Source organism: Stylophora pistillata, chromosome 9 (genome assembly GCF_964205215.1).
Source record: "Stylophora pistillata chromosome 9, jaStyPist1.2, whole genome shotgun sequence".
Lineage (NCBI taxonomy): Eukaryota > Metazoa > Cnidaria > Anthozoa > Scleractinia > Pocilloporidae > Stylophora > Stylophora pistillata.
In genome coordinates, this window is record NC_142527.1 from 29,315,383 (window position 1) to 29,331,853 (window position 16,471).

Sequence of the window (16,471 nt, forward strand, 5' to 3'; positions counted from 1 at the left end):
TTTAAAAAAAACAATTTTTAATGATGTAGGGTATGAAGCAGTGGTAATACCTTCACTTAAATATTACAACACCCACTGCTCCACGGTGGCCAAGCTACGAAAGGTCATCCCACTTTCTGAATCCTATGATCATTTCACTCTAGACACTTTTTGTATAGAGCTTTCTTTACTGACATCTTTTTAAATGTAACCCAAAACCAGAGACTCAAGAAAAATCATAAAAAGTTAAAATTACAGAAAAAAAGTCAACAGTTCTGGTGCCAGTAGTTGAGAATATGTCTCAATATTAGTTCCAATTTTGAGAGAAGTGAAAATTCTGAATTGACTTTGTAAGAAGAGCTAAATTACTTCTTACATCAGTTTTGCCAAGTATGTACTAAAATGTTGCCTAATTTGACAGCACTTTGTTCTTCGCAGAAGGAAGAAGTTAATTGCAGGCTTGTGATTACAACTTACTCATGTAGAATGAGACAATTAGAATATTTCAGCTAACATAAACTGAACATGTCAAAATAACTGCAATTGTAATTGTGGAAATGACTGTTGTAGTTGTGTTTGGATTGTATGTGTAAATTTTGGAATACTACACAAATTTCCATTTCAATCATCAAATAAGGTAAGATCATAAATCAAAATTCTAACCTCGTTAGCAAAGCAGAAAGATGTTTACTATTATATATCAAAATTGTTGCACTTTTTAGGAAGAATAATTCCTGATATGAGTTACAAGCCATTCTTACACAAGTTTAACATTAGCTAACAATTGATTTTATGCATGGGTAACACTTCTTTAAATATCTAAATTTATCTTTAACATAAATAACAAAAGCTGTACTTATAGCATCTTAAGACATTAATAACAAACATGAAAACAATGTGTTGGCTAGAAATTAGATCTTAGAGGTAATAAGGCAGACTGCTACCTCAAAAGAGTGAGAGAACAAAAAACTAAAAATTCAGACAAACTATTTCAAAAAAGGGATTTTGGAAGAGCATGAAGAGGTATGAATTCTGCGAGGTGTTCTTCATTCTTGATAAAAACAATCTTGTTAGATGTCACCTCATGTAACCTGATGAATTGAACAGAAAAACAAATATCAGTAATGAATTATATTTAACCCTTGATACCCTAACATCAGGATGCAAGTTCTCTATACTGTTCTCTATACATTTCCTGAGGTACTTACAAGGAGAATTTGTCTGACAATCAAGAGCTTCTTGAGTTGTGATCATTTGCTATATTCTCATGACCTTAATGATTGATTCAGGGGTGTTACTGTTGGGAGAAATTAGATGCTGGTCACCCTTAGCAGTCAAAGGGCTACAACAGACACCTGTCAAGGTTTCTTTAATCTTGGATCTTCTAGGGTGATCTGAGAAAATTTCAGAAACTGTAATCTTCCTTCACCCTTGCACTTTCAGGGGTGACCAGTGAAACAGAACCTTCCCTTACAATTGCGATACAGTTTAGGGCAAAAGGGTGTGGAGAAGAATGAGGCAATCAATGAACATATAATATCTGATTTAACACCAAATTCTCAGAATCAAAATGATAAAGATGTGTATGGGAGATGGTGTAGAGAATTGAAATTTAGATCTTCCAAGTGAAAGGGTTAATTTGTATTAGAGATAGCTGTTAATTACAACATTACCACTGACTTCCTCCCTAATCAACTGTCTTTATAACATGATAATATCTTGATGTGTATTTTAATAAAAGTCAGTGTTGGTTTGTGTTTTCTTCTTTTTTCTTTTTACTGTTGGCCGATTTTTTTGGATTTTTCTTGGGAGATGCACAGGGATGTTTTTGTGGGGTTGTCCTCAGCTTCAAATTTGGACCTCATTTTGCAAGGAATTCTAATCCACATTCAAAAGTAATTGATTTTTGTTTATATTTCCATTCAGTCCACTAATTCAGGAGTACCCTACTCCCTCCCCCTAGACAACCCTCTCCTCAAGTATTATAGTTGCTTCTAACTTTATTGAAGCTTACCACAGTCTTATGAGAGCCCAACATCCAGTGAAAATAAACGGTGAATTTACAATCAAACACTTTCCAAGTCTTTCAGGATATCGCCTGGACAAAAGCCAAATGAGCTGCTTTACAAATCCATAGTCCATGTTGCTAAATGTGAAACCCTACCGATCAAACAGTTCTTATAATTCACTCTTAATTTATTTTGAGTTAATTAACTGCAAATAGCTTAGCTAATCTAGCTAGTGTAGAGTTATTGAGATCTATACAACATAAAATATATCTGCTAGAAAATTAATACATAAAGAGAGGACAGGCCAATAAATACAAAAGAAAGGAATTAAATAGAATCACTATAGAGAAAAGAAGGCGAACAGATACAATCTATAATAAAAATATTTAGCTTCTAATTCAGGAATAATATATCAGCAAGATTATATATGTTGTAGTTCAATTTTATCCTTGGTTCAAATTTTATTTTCCTTTGTTTCAAACTCATTATCATACATTAACATGACCAAGAATAAAAGAAAAATAAAATTTGAACCAAATACAAAATTGAACTACAACATATACATCAGCATAAACCCCCTCGTGCACTAAAAACTGCAACAATTCAGTCTGAAGGTGTTTTTTGATGATTGCTTTGGTTAGGCAGCATTAACATATTACTTGAAATATCAGGTCTTTGACAAACTACAATTAATATAGATCACCATAATTGGCATTCCCACTTCTTGAATTATGAAATCAAACAGAGTCAATAATAAATTCATTCAAACTAATAATTCAGTTTTATTTAAAAAAAGTAGCTGGCTCACTGACAACCTTCATGTATTTTTTTTTAAGTAACCAGTTAATTCTGTCAACTACTAGCTGTTTTTTTTTTTAAGGATAACACAATCAACTTACCTTTAAATCAAAAGTGATGCATAGGTTGTCAATTACATCTTCATCGCATCTTCTTGTTGCTTCCTCCTATTAACAACAGGGAATAATTTACTAAGGTGCTCTGTACCTAATGCTTTTGACTTGCACTGTCACACATATCAAACCCTAAAAGTGACTAGCATCAATTTTCTCATTACAATACCTACCCTGAATCAAACGTCATAGTCACAAGAATAACAAAAATGATCACCAATTAAAGAAGCTTGTGATTGTTAAACAAATTCTCCTTGTCAGCACTTTAGGAAATGTACGGTGAACAGTATGGAGAATATGCACACTGATGTCATGGTGTAAAAGGTTAGAATTGTATTGATTACCCTGTTTTATTTACAATATAGTATAGTATAGTAGTGTATAGTAAGTATATTTATCCACATTGAATACAAAAGAGCTTACAACAAGGCTTGTAAGAATGTGCACATGCTAAATACTCCCACCCAACCCACCCCAGGGGAGGACATCCATCACACAGTAATCTCGTGTGTGGGAAATAACGACTCCTACCCCTATTAAACCAATCTACCCCAACCCTGCAGGAGACGGGACCTCCATTTATTCGTTCCTATCCAAGAAGACTAGAATATCTAACCATTTCTTGATGTTATAGAAAGGTAGCATATTCTTCTCAATTATTTTAAGACCTTGGGTGTTGGTCCGGCCGGGGCTCGAACCCTTGACCTCCCACACAACAGTCCAGTGCGCTATCCATTGAGCTAACCAGGAGGCGGTTTTAATGAACAACCAAGACCATTTTTGTTTGCAAGTTTTAGCCAGCTGTAATAACTAGGATCACCTACCAAAATGTAAATGATGAACTTCGTGATGACATTTAGATCTCTGGTTCTTGCATCATGATTCCTTACTGTCACAAGAATGATAGGCCTACAGATATCAAAATTAATTACACGACTCAGGCAGTCAGAGGGCCAATAACTAAAATCAACCAATCAAAATGCTCTATTGCCGGTTAATATTCTCTCAGTATTGGACCGGGCACTGTCCTGAATGGTCCCGAATGATACCGCACTTGTGTCCCTTTGAACTTCAGTCGTATAATAAATCTCTTATTAACCAAGCTTGCTCGGGACCGTACTGGAAGAATATCGGCCCTCGGTCTTTCTTGTACGGACCTTGCTGCGCTTGGTCCGTACTGTCAAGACCACGGGCCGATATTCTCTCAGTACGGCCCTCACGCTTAGTTAATAAGATATATATATCCACCAAATGTAATTATCAAACAGTGCTGAACCCTTTTTCTTAACCCCTGAGTGTGAGTGGCTTCTAATTTCTCCTTACAATATCACCCTTTAATCAAACACAAAGGTCATGAGATTATATGAAATAATCACAAATTTTAGAAGCCCCTGATTGTTAACCAAATTCTTCTTGTCATTCCATAGGAATTGTCTAGAAAACAGTGTTGAGAATACGATTACTGATATTAGGGTGTCAAGGGTCAAACACTTTCAACTGCACAGCTGTTTGTAAACTGAGGTAGCAAAAGCTGATCAAATGTTAGAGTGTGTTACAATTTACCATTTGCAAGTCTATAGGGTGGGAGGGGTGAGGGGGGCTCTTTGGCATGGGATAGGGGGAGGGACTGGGTGTCAGGGAAAAAGAAGACAGGAAATGGAAGGAGGCTTTTTTGAAGGGATAATGTCTATTCCAGGAAATGAACGACAGACCCTTTTCTTTCCCAAGATCTCATTAGTAAATCCTCCTTACCGTCTAGCATACAAGTATGGAGAATTTGGTATTGGATCAACTAATACTCTCCTAAATGATATTTTTCTTTATTCTGCTTGATATTGTATGAGGAGAAATTATGTCTTGGTCACTTGTGGGAGTTCAAGGGTTAATACCAGCACATAAATAACCCTTATTATTATTATATGGCTGTGTCTCACAAGGACTGGGAACTACCAAATTAACGAATTTGATTGGCTCAAATCAATATTGAAAGCGATCTAGAATTTCCCATCTAGACCGGCATGTAGACCAGTCTAGAAAAAAAAGGTACAAAGAATATAAAAAATTGGCATACAAGACACAGCCATATAATAAACATCTTATTAACCGAGCTAGGTCGGTCTGTATGGGAGAATCTTGACCTTGGTCGCTGGTACAGACCTCACTGTGTTCAGTCTGTACTGGCGACCTCGGTCAAGATTCTCCTATACAGACCTCCTGCTTGGTTAATAAGAACTAAGTAAAACTAACCTTAAATAAATAATCAACTGGTGACAACAGTAAGTATCATAATTCACCTTCCTCTATGATCTGGAGATTCTAACACTTCAGCCTTATTCAAAGCAATTTGTTCTTCAATATCATCATCTCCTCTGCTTAAACAGTTTACACCATATTCTTCTCTCCAGTTTATGTACTTTATCAAGGCGGTATACGCTTCATCCACATCGTCAAATCCTCGCAGAAATCGTCTCAAGCAAGAATCTGTCTGAACCTGAATTAGAAATCGCATAATAAAAAATAAAGTGCTCACGGTGTAACAATGTTATCGTTGGAAAATAGAGTAGATGCATGATCTCAACTGAGTAGGTGGATAAATTAAAGTAACACTCCCTCCCCCCCCTTCTAGGGGAGGTTCTGAAGCAGCTTCCCAGGAAAAAATTTAAAATTTGAAACTCTCTGAGATGTGATTTTTAGTAGTCTAGAACATATTTGAGAAACTTCTATGCACCAGAAATTGATAATTGAATCAGTTCATAAATACCAGCTTCAAATGACAAACCCTGGTATGCACAAGGTTAATAAGGCTATACTGGGCAAACTTATTTGCAGGCAAATAAATCAATCCACCTATTATTCATTCATTTATTCGACCAAATTGCTAAAACTGTTCAACAGTCATCTTCATATAAACCAGTAGCATGAATTATGAGATGAGTCAATTCTCACCTATAATTAGAAATGATGTAATACTGGAAAGCATTCTGGCACACAACACATTTAGTGTCTCAAAATGTGAGTAGAGTTGCATAAGAAGTATGCCATTTTTAACAGTTTCTACATGTCGTCAGTATCAGGAAAAAAGTGGCTGCATTACTTTTTTATTTTTACTTTTTAATTGCTATTTCACAATTGTCTTCATTTTATTTTAGGGAAATAATCAACAGGAATTTCTCTGCAATTTTGATCAAAAAGCTGCTAATGGTACCAAAACTAAATTGGTACATAAACGCTGAAAAACCAACTTCGAAGACACGAAAAAATGAAAGAAAGAGGGGCGTTTGTAGAGAAGCCCGAAAAAACAGATATTAAAGATGGAACAAATTACTTTTGACTTAATCTACAACTTCCGTATGTTTGCTTTCGCAAATATACTACATTTTAATTTACCAGTAAACCCATGCTCTATACCTAATTTTCAAAATTCAGAGAAATTAAATTTTCACAGCTAAATACAAAGCCTCCCTAGCTTGACATATGCAAATTTTTTTAATGACAAAAGGAAACTATGTCTAGCCTCCGCACGAGAAAAGGCGCAACAGAACTCTGCACCAAACATTAAGCGACTCTTAAGCTGATTAAAAAAAAACTGCAATTTGAAAATACGAGCTGATTATTTTCAACCCCCCTAAAAAATTACATACCTTGAGTGGTTCTGCATCAAAGAGTGGCTGAAATTAAAAAAATTGTATTTAAAAAATAAGTCGTAATGTATAATAAACTAAACAATACTTAATGTGACATCTCGATTTCGTTTCTAAGCTTTCGAAGAAATCTTCAAAAAAATTTGACAAGGTAATACATTTTGTTAAAATTAATATACTCGCGGATTTTTCACAAGTCAAATTGTATTCTATAACAGTCACGTAGGAGAAAACGCGACGGAAATTAATGCCTGATTCTAAAACTAAAATAAATGTGAAATACATTTGGCGGGATCTCAACTGATAAATTTACCTGAAGGCGATTTTTCAATTCTTCGAAGCTTTCTTCGAATGACGTGCCGGCGATCTCTATAGACATATTTCGTTAAATCTCACCATTTTTCGAGTCCGATCTCAGAATTTACGAAAAATTAATGTACAATACTGAGGTGTCTGTAACCAGATGATTAATAATTTATCTGGAACCATCAAGGGAAAAACCTATGCATTGTAGATTCACCCGGATGATAAACACAAAGACCGCAGATCGTACACAACTTGTGCGGCTTGGAAATTTGCCGCGAACAATAGCACGAAAAGTAGAATCTGATTGGCTGATGAAACAAACAACAAACAACAACTTCTCTTACATGAAGCCCCACGTGAGATAGAATCAAAGATGGCGGCTGCAAGGTTGGAATACGAAGCAGTCGATGCTTCTTCGAATGTGCAGCCCCTTGTTGGTACATTTTTCCCAAGACTACTTTATTTTAACATTGTTTAGGTCGTAAATTCCCACAATATTATGAACGATACTAGTTAGGTGTAACGGTGACGCCGTTTATGTGGCAATCATGGTTGTGTCTTGTGGCTCAAAGCGCCTTGATAAACTTAAAGTTTAATACTCGATATTCGACCTTTTTGAGCTTAAACAGTATTATGTTGATATTTCAAGGATTTGTTCAGTTTTTTATATTTTCGATGATACAATGAATCTGTATGTTCTTACAAGTGCAGCCATGTAGAATGTACAGAACTGCAATGTTTTCTTCCTTCAGTCAATTTCACCAATGGAAACTTAAAGCAAAGCAGTGGGAGTAAAAGGATACGGTTCGGTTGTTATCAGTGGGCAGATAGAGGAGATAAAAGAAAAAAACGGAGGAAAACTTTGGTATGCCATCAAAATATGAGAAAATATTTGGTATTTATATAAATGTAAAAGGCATTCTCTGGGTTAAATTTTCTTTGAAAGGATACCACCCCAATTTCTTAGCCTCCAGCCCAAAGCTCTTTTTGTTCTTACATTGTTGGACACATTTCTTGAAAGAGGATTGAATTGACCTTTACCCTTTGACCCCACGAGTGACCAGCATTTAATTTGTCTTTACATTATCACCCCTGAATCAAACATTAACTTCACAAGAATGAAGGAAATGAAAAAGAAGCTCTTGATTGTCAAACAAATTCTCCTTGTTAGCATCTTAGGAATGTTTAAGAACAGTTTAGAGAATGTGCATACTGATATTTTAGATGTAAAGGGTTCATTTAGCATGCTGGACCTTAAAAAAAAAATCCAAAAGCAATATAAAGGGGTCCTTGAAGCAGAAATCTGGTATTGGGGGTTACTGTCAGTATCTCTGAGTAACATACATCACAGGCAGGGAGAAAAATATTCATTCTCATACTGCTCTTGTGTTGAATTGTGGTCGGCTCTTAGATTGCAGAAACAAATGGTATGGAATACATTGGTCACAACTTTGGGCAGTTTTCAAGATCAAATAGTCTTTGCAAGTGAGTAAAAGTTATTCTACAGATCAGAACAGCTGTATTATGATTGGCTAGTTGTGGATGCTTTGAAGGGGTCTGTTAGATGTGATAGCTGGCAGCCCCCGGAGGTAAGATGAAGCAAATCCTGTTTTCTGATTGGCTACCCAAGTGGGTAAGATGGACCCATCTTGCCCACTCGGGATTAATCCCTCTCAGGTTTATGGTGCTACAAACACAGTTGGCTTTGTTTCCTGGCTCTTGAAACAAATAAGTCATTCTTGATTCTTATTAAAGTGAAATTTCTTTGCTATATAATAAATTCTTTATTGACCAAGCTTACTTGGTAAAGATCGCTGTACATTATTCTCATTCTTTTTTTGGTGTTTTTATGGACCTTGCCTTTATCTTGATCCTTAAAAAAAGCGAAAAAAAAGAACTCGGCCAATATCCAGACATCTTGACTTCACGCTTGGTCCATAATGCATGTGTATAGTCAGAATCCATCTTCACAAAATAAAAATTATCTTCCATTTTATGAAGGAAAGAATTGTCACTGATAGAGCTGCTAAAATAGTATTCTGTAAAAAAGAAAGTCAAACATTGTCCAAACATTTCCAAAACAATTGTTCATTATGCCTTTAATAAGACATTATGTTTTGAGCTGATGGAAATTGCTGACAAAACTTATTAATTTTAAAATATGCTGTAGGTATGTTCTTGGTATTTACAATGAGAGAACAGAAGTAATGAAGATTTATGATACTGAGATGGTCACACTTCAACCAAAAGTCTTGGGTAATAACAACTATCACTATTTACTGAATGATCATATATTTTTATGTAATGAAAGACAAAATACTGTAAATCCTCTGGTAAGACCCCTCTTTAATAAGCCACCCCCCTCTAATAAGCCACCCCCCTCTAATAAGCCTCCCTCTTTAATAAGCCACCCCCTCTAACAAGCCCCCTTCTTTAATAAGCCACCCCCCTCTAATAAGCCCCCCTCTTTAATAAGCCACCCCCCTTTAATAAGTCACTCCCCTCTTTAATAAGCCACCCCCTCTAATTAGCACCCCTCTTTAATAAGCCACCCCCCTTTAATAAGCCCCCCCTCTTTAATAAGCCACCCCCCTCTAATAAGCCCCCCTCTTTAATAAGCCACCCCCCTTTAATAAGCCCCCCCCCCTCTTTAATAAGCCACCCCCCTCTAATAAGCCTCCCTTCTTTAGAGGAAAAAATTTATTTAGGGAGAGAAATGATTAACACTTCATCATTTCACTGGTAATCAAGCTATAGTGTCTAGCAAAATGACAGCCTGCTTAATCTCTTGTGCTCAATTAATTATTAACTACAGTTGTAGTTATTTGTTTTTTGGTTTTTCCTCAATACCCAACATTGGGCAAAATGATCTCATTAGTAGAACATTACTTTCTTTTGAATTTTGAGAAATCACATTGAATGTGTCATTGATGATTTTCAATAAAATGCTGCAAGTTATCCATAATGTTTGAGGTTGTGATAGTGATGTAAACTTTTTCAGACGCTACAAGTGCTGAAACAAACCAAGAAGAAGATGAGGAGGATGGTAAGATTGATCTTACCTTTCTCCAAAAGGTTTGTGAACGTGATCATCATTCAACTCATTGACAATAATAATTTTGAAGGCATGACATTTTCTCCATGCTTAAGATGAATAAAATACCTTCTTCTTGTAACATTAGTCTGTATTACAAATACTGATTAGCCCTTTAACTCCCAGAAGCGATTAACATGTAACTTCTCCCAATGATGTCTATTCACTATCCAGCAAACAGGTAATGAGAATACTCAAACTTATCGGGTAGAAGTTGTTAGCTTGATCTAACACCAACCTCTCAAATTCTCTGATTTTACAAGAAAATGTGTAGGAGCTAATTGGGAGAATTAACAATCAGATCTTGGAAGTTGCAGGGTGAACTAAATCAGGATCTAAAGCTGTCAATATTGCTGTAATTGTGACTGGCTTGTTTGGCCCATATTTAGAGGGACCTCCTAACAGAAGCTTTCGGAGGTAAAAGAAAGAAAAGAGCCATGGCTTCTAGAGAACGAAACAGAGTGGACAAAAATGAGCTGAATGAAAAAGTTTCTGATGTTTTACAGTCATTAGCTAAGGAACCAATGGATACAACAGGTGTGTGAATTATGTGACAGTAATTTTTCTACATCAGGAGACTCCATAAAATTGAAAAGCCTTTAACCTCTCATAGCCAAAGGCAAGAAAATTTGCAGAAACCACTTTATACATATGATCAGTTCCCAGGGAGTTCTTGAAGTAAGCAAGAGAATTAATTAATCTGCTTTCTGTTTCTAATTTCTACAAAACATGAGAAAGAAAGTTACACATGAAATCATTTTGTTGTTCATTTATGATAATTAATTTTATAATTTTTTTTTTTTTGGTCTCATTGCTTTCCATTTGATTACAAAGATTCCAGCACTGTAGTCGGCAGAGGATTATGTAATACTTTGTCATCATTACTCAGCAATTTTACAAGCGGTCAGTGTGCATTTTGCTGATGTTTTTGAAGACTAAAATGAAAGAAAAATTGCACGGTGGCTCTGATTATCATCTTATTTAATAGATTAAATGAAACTTTGGGACAAGGAAAGGAAACTTGGATGTCAAATGAAATAACCCTTTTTACTCCCATGAGTGACCAATACACAGAATTTCCCCTTACGATATCAATACAATATGGAGCAGACAAGTGATAAGAACAAAGAAGAATATCAATTAGGGGTTTACTTGTTGATCTAATGCCAAGTTCTCCGTACTAACCTCATAAGAATTGTATGGCAGACAGTAAGGAGAATTACTGAGATGATCTTGGGAGTGAAAAGGATAACATTGGGTAAAAATAAAAATCCTTTCTTCACCATAATCACAGAAAATAATAACAAGAATTATGATAAAACTGCTTGAAAATCGAAAAAATGTGTTAAAATGTCTAATAAAAATGTAAGAAAAACTAGAGGATACCCACTATGATAACGATAATTCACTCTAATCATCAAAAATATTTACAAACAAATTAAGGTAAAATCCTTAAAAATCGAGAAATACATGAAAATGTCGACTGACATTGGGTAAATGTGCATAATATTTTTTTATTTGTTGTGTTGATTGCAGATGCAGGTGCAGAGCAGCAGCAATCCTCCATTCCTCCATATAATTTGAAGGCTGAGACAGCGGCTGATGTATATAAATTAGATGATAGTATCCTTTTGAATGTTTTGTTTTTGCTCTGACCTATAAATTATAAATTTTAAAAAGTACCCTTTTGAATTTTCTACAAAATTGTTGTGTTTGCATTTTCTGTTTTCTGCTCCTTCTTCAAACCCTTCAAACTCGATCTCCACAATAATCCTTTCGTCAGATATTGTTCTCTGGTTATTGTGATCAATTATGCAAAGATACTATTAATGATGATAAAAGCTAAAAGAGAATTTTTAAAAATACCTTTTGAAATTTTGTACAAAATTGTTGCATTTGCATTTTTCTGTTTTTTCGCCCCTTCAAATTCTCCACAATGATCCTTTCATCAGATGTTGCTCGCTGATTACTGTGTGTGATTTTTCTGTCCTAAAAAATGAATGATGAGGTAAAGTGCACCTTAAAGATGCCAGATCTTTAAGGTGCATAGGGCCTCACAGAATACCACTCCCCAGTGATGTGAGCCCCCTGTATAAAGATTGTCATTATTGTCATTATTATTATTATTATTATTATTATTTGTTGCTCAACTATCTCCATTTTTTCGGTGGGTGTACTTGCCCACTTCGTTTTTCATTTATCACTTCTAGTTACCTTTTTTTAGTTGTCCTTCTCTTTGAAAGAATCAAAATTTTCTACACTGCTAAACAAATAAAAAAAAAATTTGACATGGATTCTTTGAATGGCTTAGAGTTAAACTCTGCAAAACCCACAATTTTGAAGTATTTTTCACCATAGATGACTGCAGCTAAAAAGCTATAAAAAAAGGAACAATTGCTTATAGGTAACAAATTTTCTTTAACTCGTAAAAGTTATTACTCCTTTGGAGTATGAAGCACTACAAGGAATTTCACAGGAAATCAAGAATGCAGACAAAGAGAAAATTGACAAGTGGAGAAAAGAAAAGAGGTACAGTGCACAGGTCTCAAAGTTTCCAAAGGCATAATATGATTTAAAAAAAAAAAAAAAATAACAGTTTAGCTATCAGGAAAAAATAGTCCTGATTATTACTGACAGTAATAATTAAAAAAAAAAAAAGAAAGCTAGCTGGCTATGATGTTTGTAGGTTCACTTCACATCTCATCTTGGACAACTAACAAGAAAAAAAGAGTTTTTTCACAAAAAAAATTGATGCAATTTTATAAAAATGTTTGTTTCACTTTTTATTAATGTCAGATCATAAACACTAAGTAACAAAAACAAGGCAGCATGCTGCATTACTGCCAAAAAAGGTCACCAAATTGTTAACTTATGGTACAAGTTAGTTAAGTCACCAGAATTTTTGTTCTGCTCACTGTTGCAGTGGATATGGTCACAGCTTAGAGCATTGCAGTAGCATGTCACTTTATTAACTGAAACTATTTCATTTACTACAATATAATTACAAGTAAAATATATCTGTTTCATTCAACAAGACAGGGTGTTGTTACAGTAATGCTATTCACAATCATAAATAGTGACTGTCCTCTAAAGTACCTCCCTCGACAAGATAGAAACACTGCCTCTTGAACAGATGCATTGAATTCATTAACTGTCAAGAAAGCTTAATTATAGTAATGATGCCTCCAATGAATTTCTCAACAGGTTCCCTGAATATGTACTACAGCATATCAGTGTGATGTCTGTCAACTCTGCGAAGAGATCTCATCAATCATGTTGCCTTCTGTATTTATCATACTTGTTGACACTGTACAGCCTCACCCATCAGGAAATCAAAAAGAAAGGTAAGCAGAGAGGAAATGTGAGCTGATATTTGTTTACCAAACATTCTGGCAAGAGGCAATGTCCTAAGGTTACCGTGCACCTTCAGGGGTGTCTCGCGTGCAAACGATGTAGCACGTCTGGTTTAAACTGTAGTTATCTAAACCCCTATGTCAAATTAAAGCTTATAGGACTGGCTATCAGACTATACCAAAAATTTTGAAAAAAAAATGAATTGTCGAATTTTTCATGACTTCTAAATGCGAGCACCTGAATCACCTTTTGAACGTTACATGTCAAAGCGAATTTTGTTTTTCGCTTATTTAATGTGGTTCTCCGTTTCTGGGGCCAAAGCGCTAAAAAAACGCGTCTGCGATTTGCCATATTCAATTTCAGTGAAAAGTTACAGAACATTTTTGAAATGGGATTTGAAAATTGTGGAGTGATTGTACAAAAATCGCTCTTGAAAAAAAGTATTTAGAAATAAAAAATTCTGAGACACAGTTGTATTGTTTATATGTAAAACTAGCTACTGTCAAAATTTGAGAGCAATCGAGCAAATTCCCTTTGACTTATAGCTCTTAAAAGTTGATTCAGGCTCTCGCATTTAGAAGTCATGAAAAATTCGACAATTAATTTTTTTTCAAAATTTTTGGTATAGTCTGACAGCCAGTCCTATAAGCTTTAATTTGATATAGGGGTTTAGATATCTACAGTTTAAACCAGATGCACTAAATCACTTGCACGCGAGACACCCCTGAAGGTGCACGGTAACCTTAATAAGTGATTGAATTCATATACTATATCCACTTGCATAAATTATGTGACATGAAAGTTAACTCTCTGACCCCCTAAGATTGACTAGCTCCTTATATTAGCACCCCTGGATCAAACATTAAGGAGAATAAAGGAAATGATCACCAACTAAAGAAGCTTTTGATTGTTGTAGTGTATTGATTACACATGCACTTATCTTAATCTTATCTTATTGAGCTCAGTATGGGTTCTAAGGTGAGCACTTCATACTTAATTCAGTAAATGTACTACTTCCATTACAGTAATCTTACTGTACTGGAAATACCTGCGTGCTGTAAAATTACTATAAGTCAGTAAACTCTTCTACTTCTATATACAATACAATTTTCTTTATTTCAAGAGGGTAAATACATGATTAACCCAGTGAAGAGTTTTCTAACACATGGCCCCCTGTAAACCCATCCATCCCACCCAGGGGAGGACATCCATCACACAGTAATCTCGTGTGTGGGAAATTAACGTCTCCTATATGTGTAATGTGTTTGTTAATAAAGTTCAGTTACCCTTTGGCAATGAAGGAGAGAGTCTCTTTGTGTCTGAATGGCAACAATACAAATGTTACACAAATTCTCTTCATCAGTACCTTAGGAAATGTATGAAAAACAGTAGAGGGAGTCTGCAATACTGATGTCAGTGTCCAATACCAAATGATTTACTTATTTTAGATCCTTTACCTGGGGTACCAGCTGGAATTAAGGAGAAACTGTTGTCCTCATTTTCTTTAAAAAAGGGAAAAACCAGGTATGCTATGTAGAGAACAAGTCGTCTCTTTTCTGCAGTGATATAAAACTGAGGAGAAGTACTTTGCAGTGCTTGATGTCAAGAATTTTAACGCTTGTCAAATCTCTCAAAACCACAGAGATTTGGTTAGAATCAGTATTCTTCAGAGACTATTCTCGGTTGTTTTTGAGCTGGTATATATAGCTAAGTACATAAATATTCCATCCACTGGTGAGCAACTTATCAAACTTCCTAGCTTCATTGAGTCAGTGACATAATCACAGGTTTACATTTTAGCTCACTTACTGGACTAGCAATGGGGAAAAGCAACAAGCAGGGCTTTGTGGCTTGTAAGACAAAGCTGATCAACTGTCCACCTAGCTCTCCTCTCTCTAACCTAACAACAGTTAACTGATAAAATTTTTTTTCTAACCATTTTCACTGCATTACAGCAGTGGGGTAGGACTAGAATGGAACATATACGAACCATGCGAATAGTCTACCCAATAAATCCCACCATCTCACCCCAGGGGAGGACATCCATCACACAGTAATCTCGTGCGTGGGAAATTAACGTCTCCTACCCCTAACCCTGCAGGAGATGGGACCTCCATTTATTCGACCCTATCCAAGAAGACTAAAATATCTAACCATTTCTTGATGTTATAGAAAGGTAGCATATTCTTGTCAATTGTTTTAAGACCTTGAGTGTTGGTCCGGCCGGGGCTTGAACCCTCGACCTCCCGCACAACAGTCCAGCGGTCTATCCATTGAGCTAACCGTAACAAGTAAGGGCTAATGTCAGGTTCAGGATACTGACTCTGATCTGTTTTAGTAAGTGATCACTGACCGAAATTTGTTTCTTTGACCTGCAGGGCTATTCCAAAACGACTAAAGGACAAGTTAGTGTCGTACATATTAGTGCTGGCTTTGATGATAGATGAATTCTCATTAGACTTTGCAGTTATCATGAAAGACCTCAAGATGCCCATTCCAAGGTATTGAAAACATTGCTCATGATATTGTCGCTGAAAGAGTATTTTACTTTATGGGAAAACTAGCCCATAACAGTTGTGTCAAAGAAGGCTGGAACTCTGAGAGGGTAATATGCTTAATATGGTTTTTGTTGTTTTTACAGATTAACAAGTCATCTGAAAGCAGTTGGCTGTATGGTATCATCATCGAAAGTGAAGTTAGGAAAGAAAGAAATGGGTGACAGTAGCAGTATTGTAACAAAAACCGCTGTTCTTAAGGTTCCTCTTCCTTCCTATTTCACATCACCAGGAAAACCCAATATTTACACCAGAAAGTGAATCCCTTATTTGTCAACCTTTTCCCATGTTAACAGAGTATGAGAAGTAGAAGTGATGTGAATAAATTCGAAGATCGGTAAGAGCTGTGGTTTCTCTGTTTTGTTTTTGGTTTTTGTTTTTCGTTGTTGTTGTTGTTGTTTTTTTTTTCAAAGAGGGTTCTCCTTGTAAGGATTATTTTATTGGAAAACAGCAAAGAGATTTTGTAGTAAATCGTTTATTAAAAAAACCACAACTTGCTGCTATAAGCTGAATTCCTTGGGTTATATGCATCTATTAATTTTCTATTTACAATTGTTGTTTAATTGCAAAGTGCATTATGAAAGTATTTCTAAACCTCTTTGTTTTCACATTCGGGATTGAA

At 35.5% G+C, this 16,471-nt stretch overlaps 2 protein-coding genes across 2 annotated transcripts; one reads left to right on the forward strand and one right to left on the reverse strand.

Moving 5' to 3' along the window:
* Positions 1-7,104, reverse strand: LOC111338344 (uncharacterized). The gene is made up of 7 exons (XM_022944822.2): positions 6,854-7,104; positions 6,541-6,567; positions 5,194-5,390; positions 3,724-3,808; positions 2,888-2,953; positions 1,994-2,139; positions 1-1,070 (listed from the first exon to the last, which is right to left on the reverse strand). Exons 1-7 carry the CDS (start codon positions 6,917-6,919, stop codon positions 971-973), a joined length of 687 nt encoding a protein of 228 aa, XP_022800557.1. The 5' UTR covers positions 6,920-7,104; the 3' UTR covers positions 1-970.
* Positions 7,105-7,156: 52 nt separating this feature from the next.
* Positions 7,157-16,355, forward strand: LOC111338215 (DNA-directed RNA polymerase I subunit RPA49). Its single transcript, XM_022944656.2, has 12 exons — positions 7,157-7,283; positions 7,599-7,711; positions 8,258-8,331; positions 9,017-9,102; positions 9,848-9,921; positions 10,330-10,477; positions 11,477-11,563; positions 12,373-12,469; positions 13,145-13,284; positions 14,743-14,818; positions 15,673-15,795; positions 15,936-16,355. Exons 1-12 carry the CDS (start codon positions 7,220-7,222, stop codon positions 16,108-16,110), a joined length of 1,257 nt encoding a protein of 418 aa, XP_022800391.1. The 5' UTR covers positions 7,157-7,219; the 3' UTR covers positions 16,111-16,355.
* The last annotated feature ends 116 nt before the right edge of the window (positions 16,356-16,471 follow it).

What these genes read in the sequence shown, in the direction of transcription:
- LOC111338215 (XM_022944656.2), top strand. Translation starts at nt 7,220, where the DNA reads ATGGCGGCTGCAAGGTTGGAATACGAAGCAGTCGATGCTTCTTCGAAT. An exon ending in TGTATATAAATTAGATGATA is followed by an intron (nt 11,564 to 12,372) that starts GTATCCTTTTGA and finishes AACTCGTAAAAG; the next exon opens with TTATTACTCCTTTGGAGTAT. An exon ending in TCAGGAAATCAAAAAGAAAG is followed by an intron (nt 13,285 to 14,742) that starts GTAAGCAGAGAG and finishes TACTTATTTTAG; the next exon opens with ATCCTTTACCTGGGGTACCA.
- LOC111338344 (XM_022944822.2), bottom strand. Translation starts at nt 6,919, where the DNA reads ATGTCTATAGAGATCGCCGGCACGTCATTCGAAGAAAGCTTCGAAGAA. An exon ending in AATTGAAAAATCGCCTTCAG is followed by an intron (nt 6,568 to 6,853) that starts GTAAATTTATCA and finishes TTTTAATTTCAG; the next exon opens with CCACTCTTTGATGCAGAACC. An exon ending in GCATCACTTTTGATTTAAAG is followed by an intron (nt 2,140 to 2,887) that starts GTAAGTTGATTG and finishes TTTGATCGGTAG; the next exon opens with GGTTTCACATTTAGCAACAT.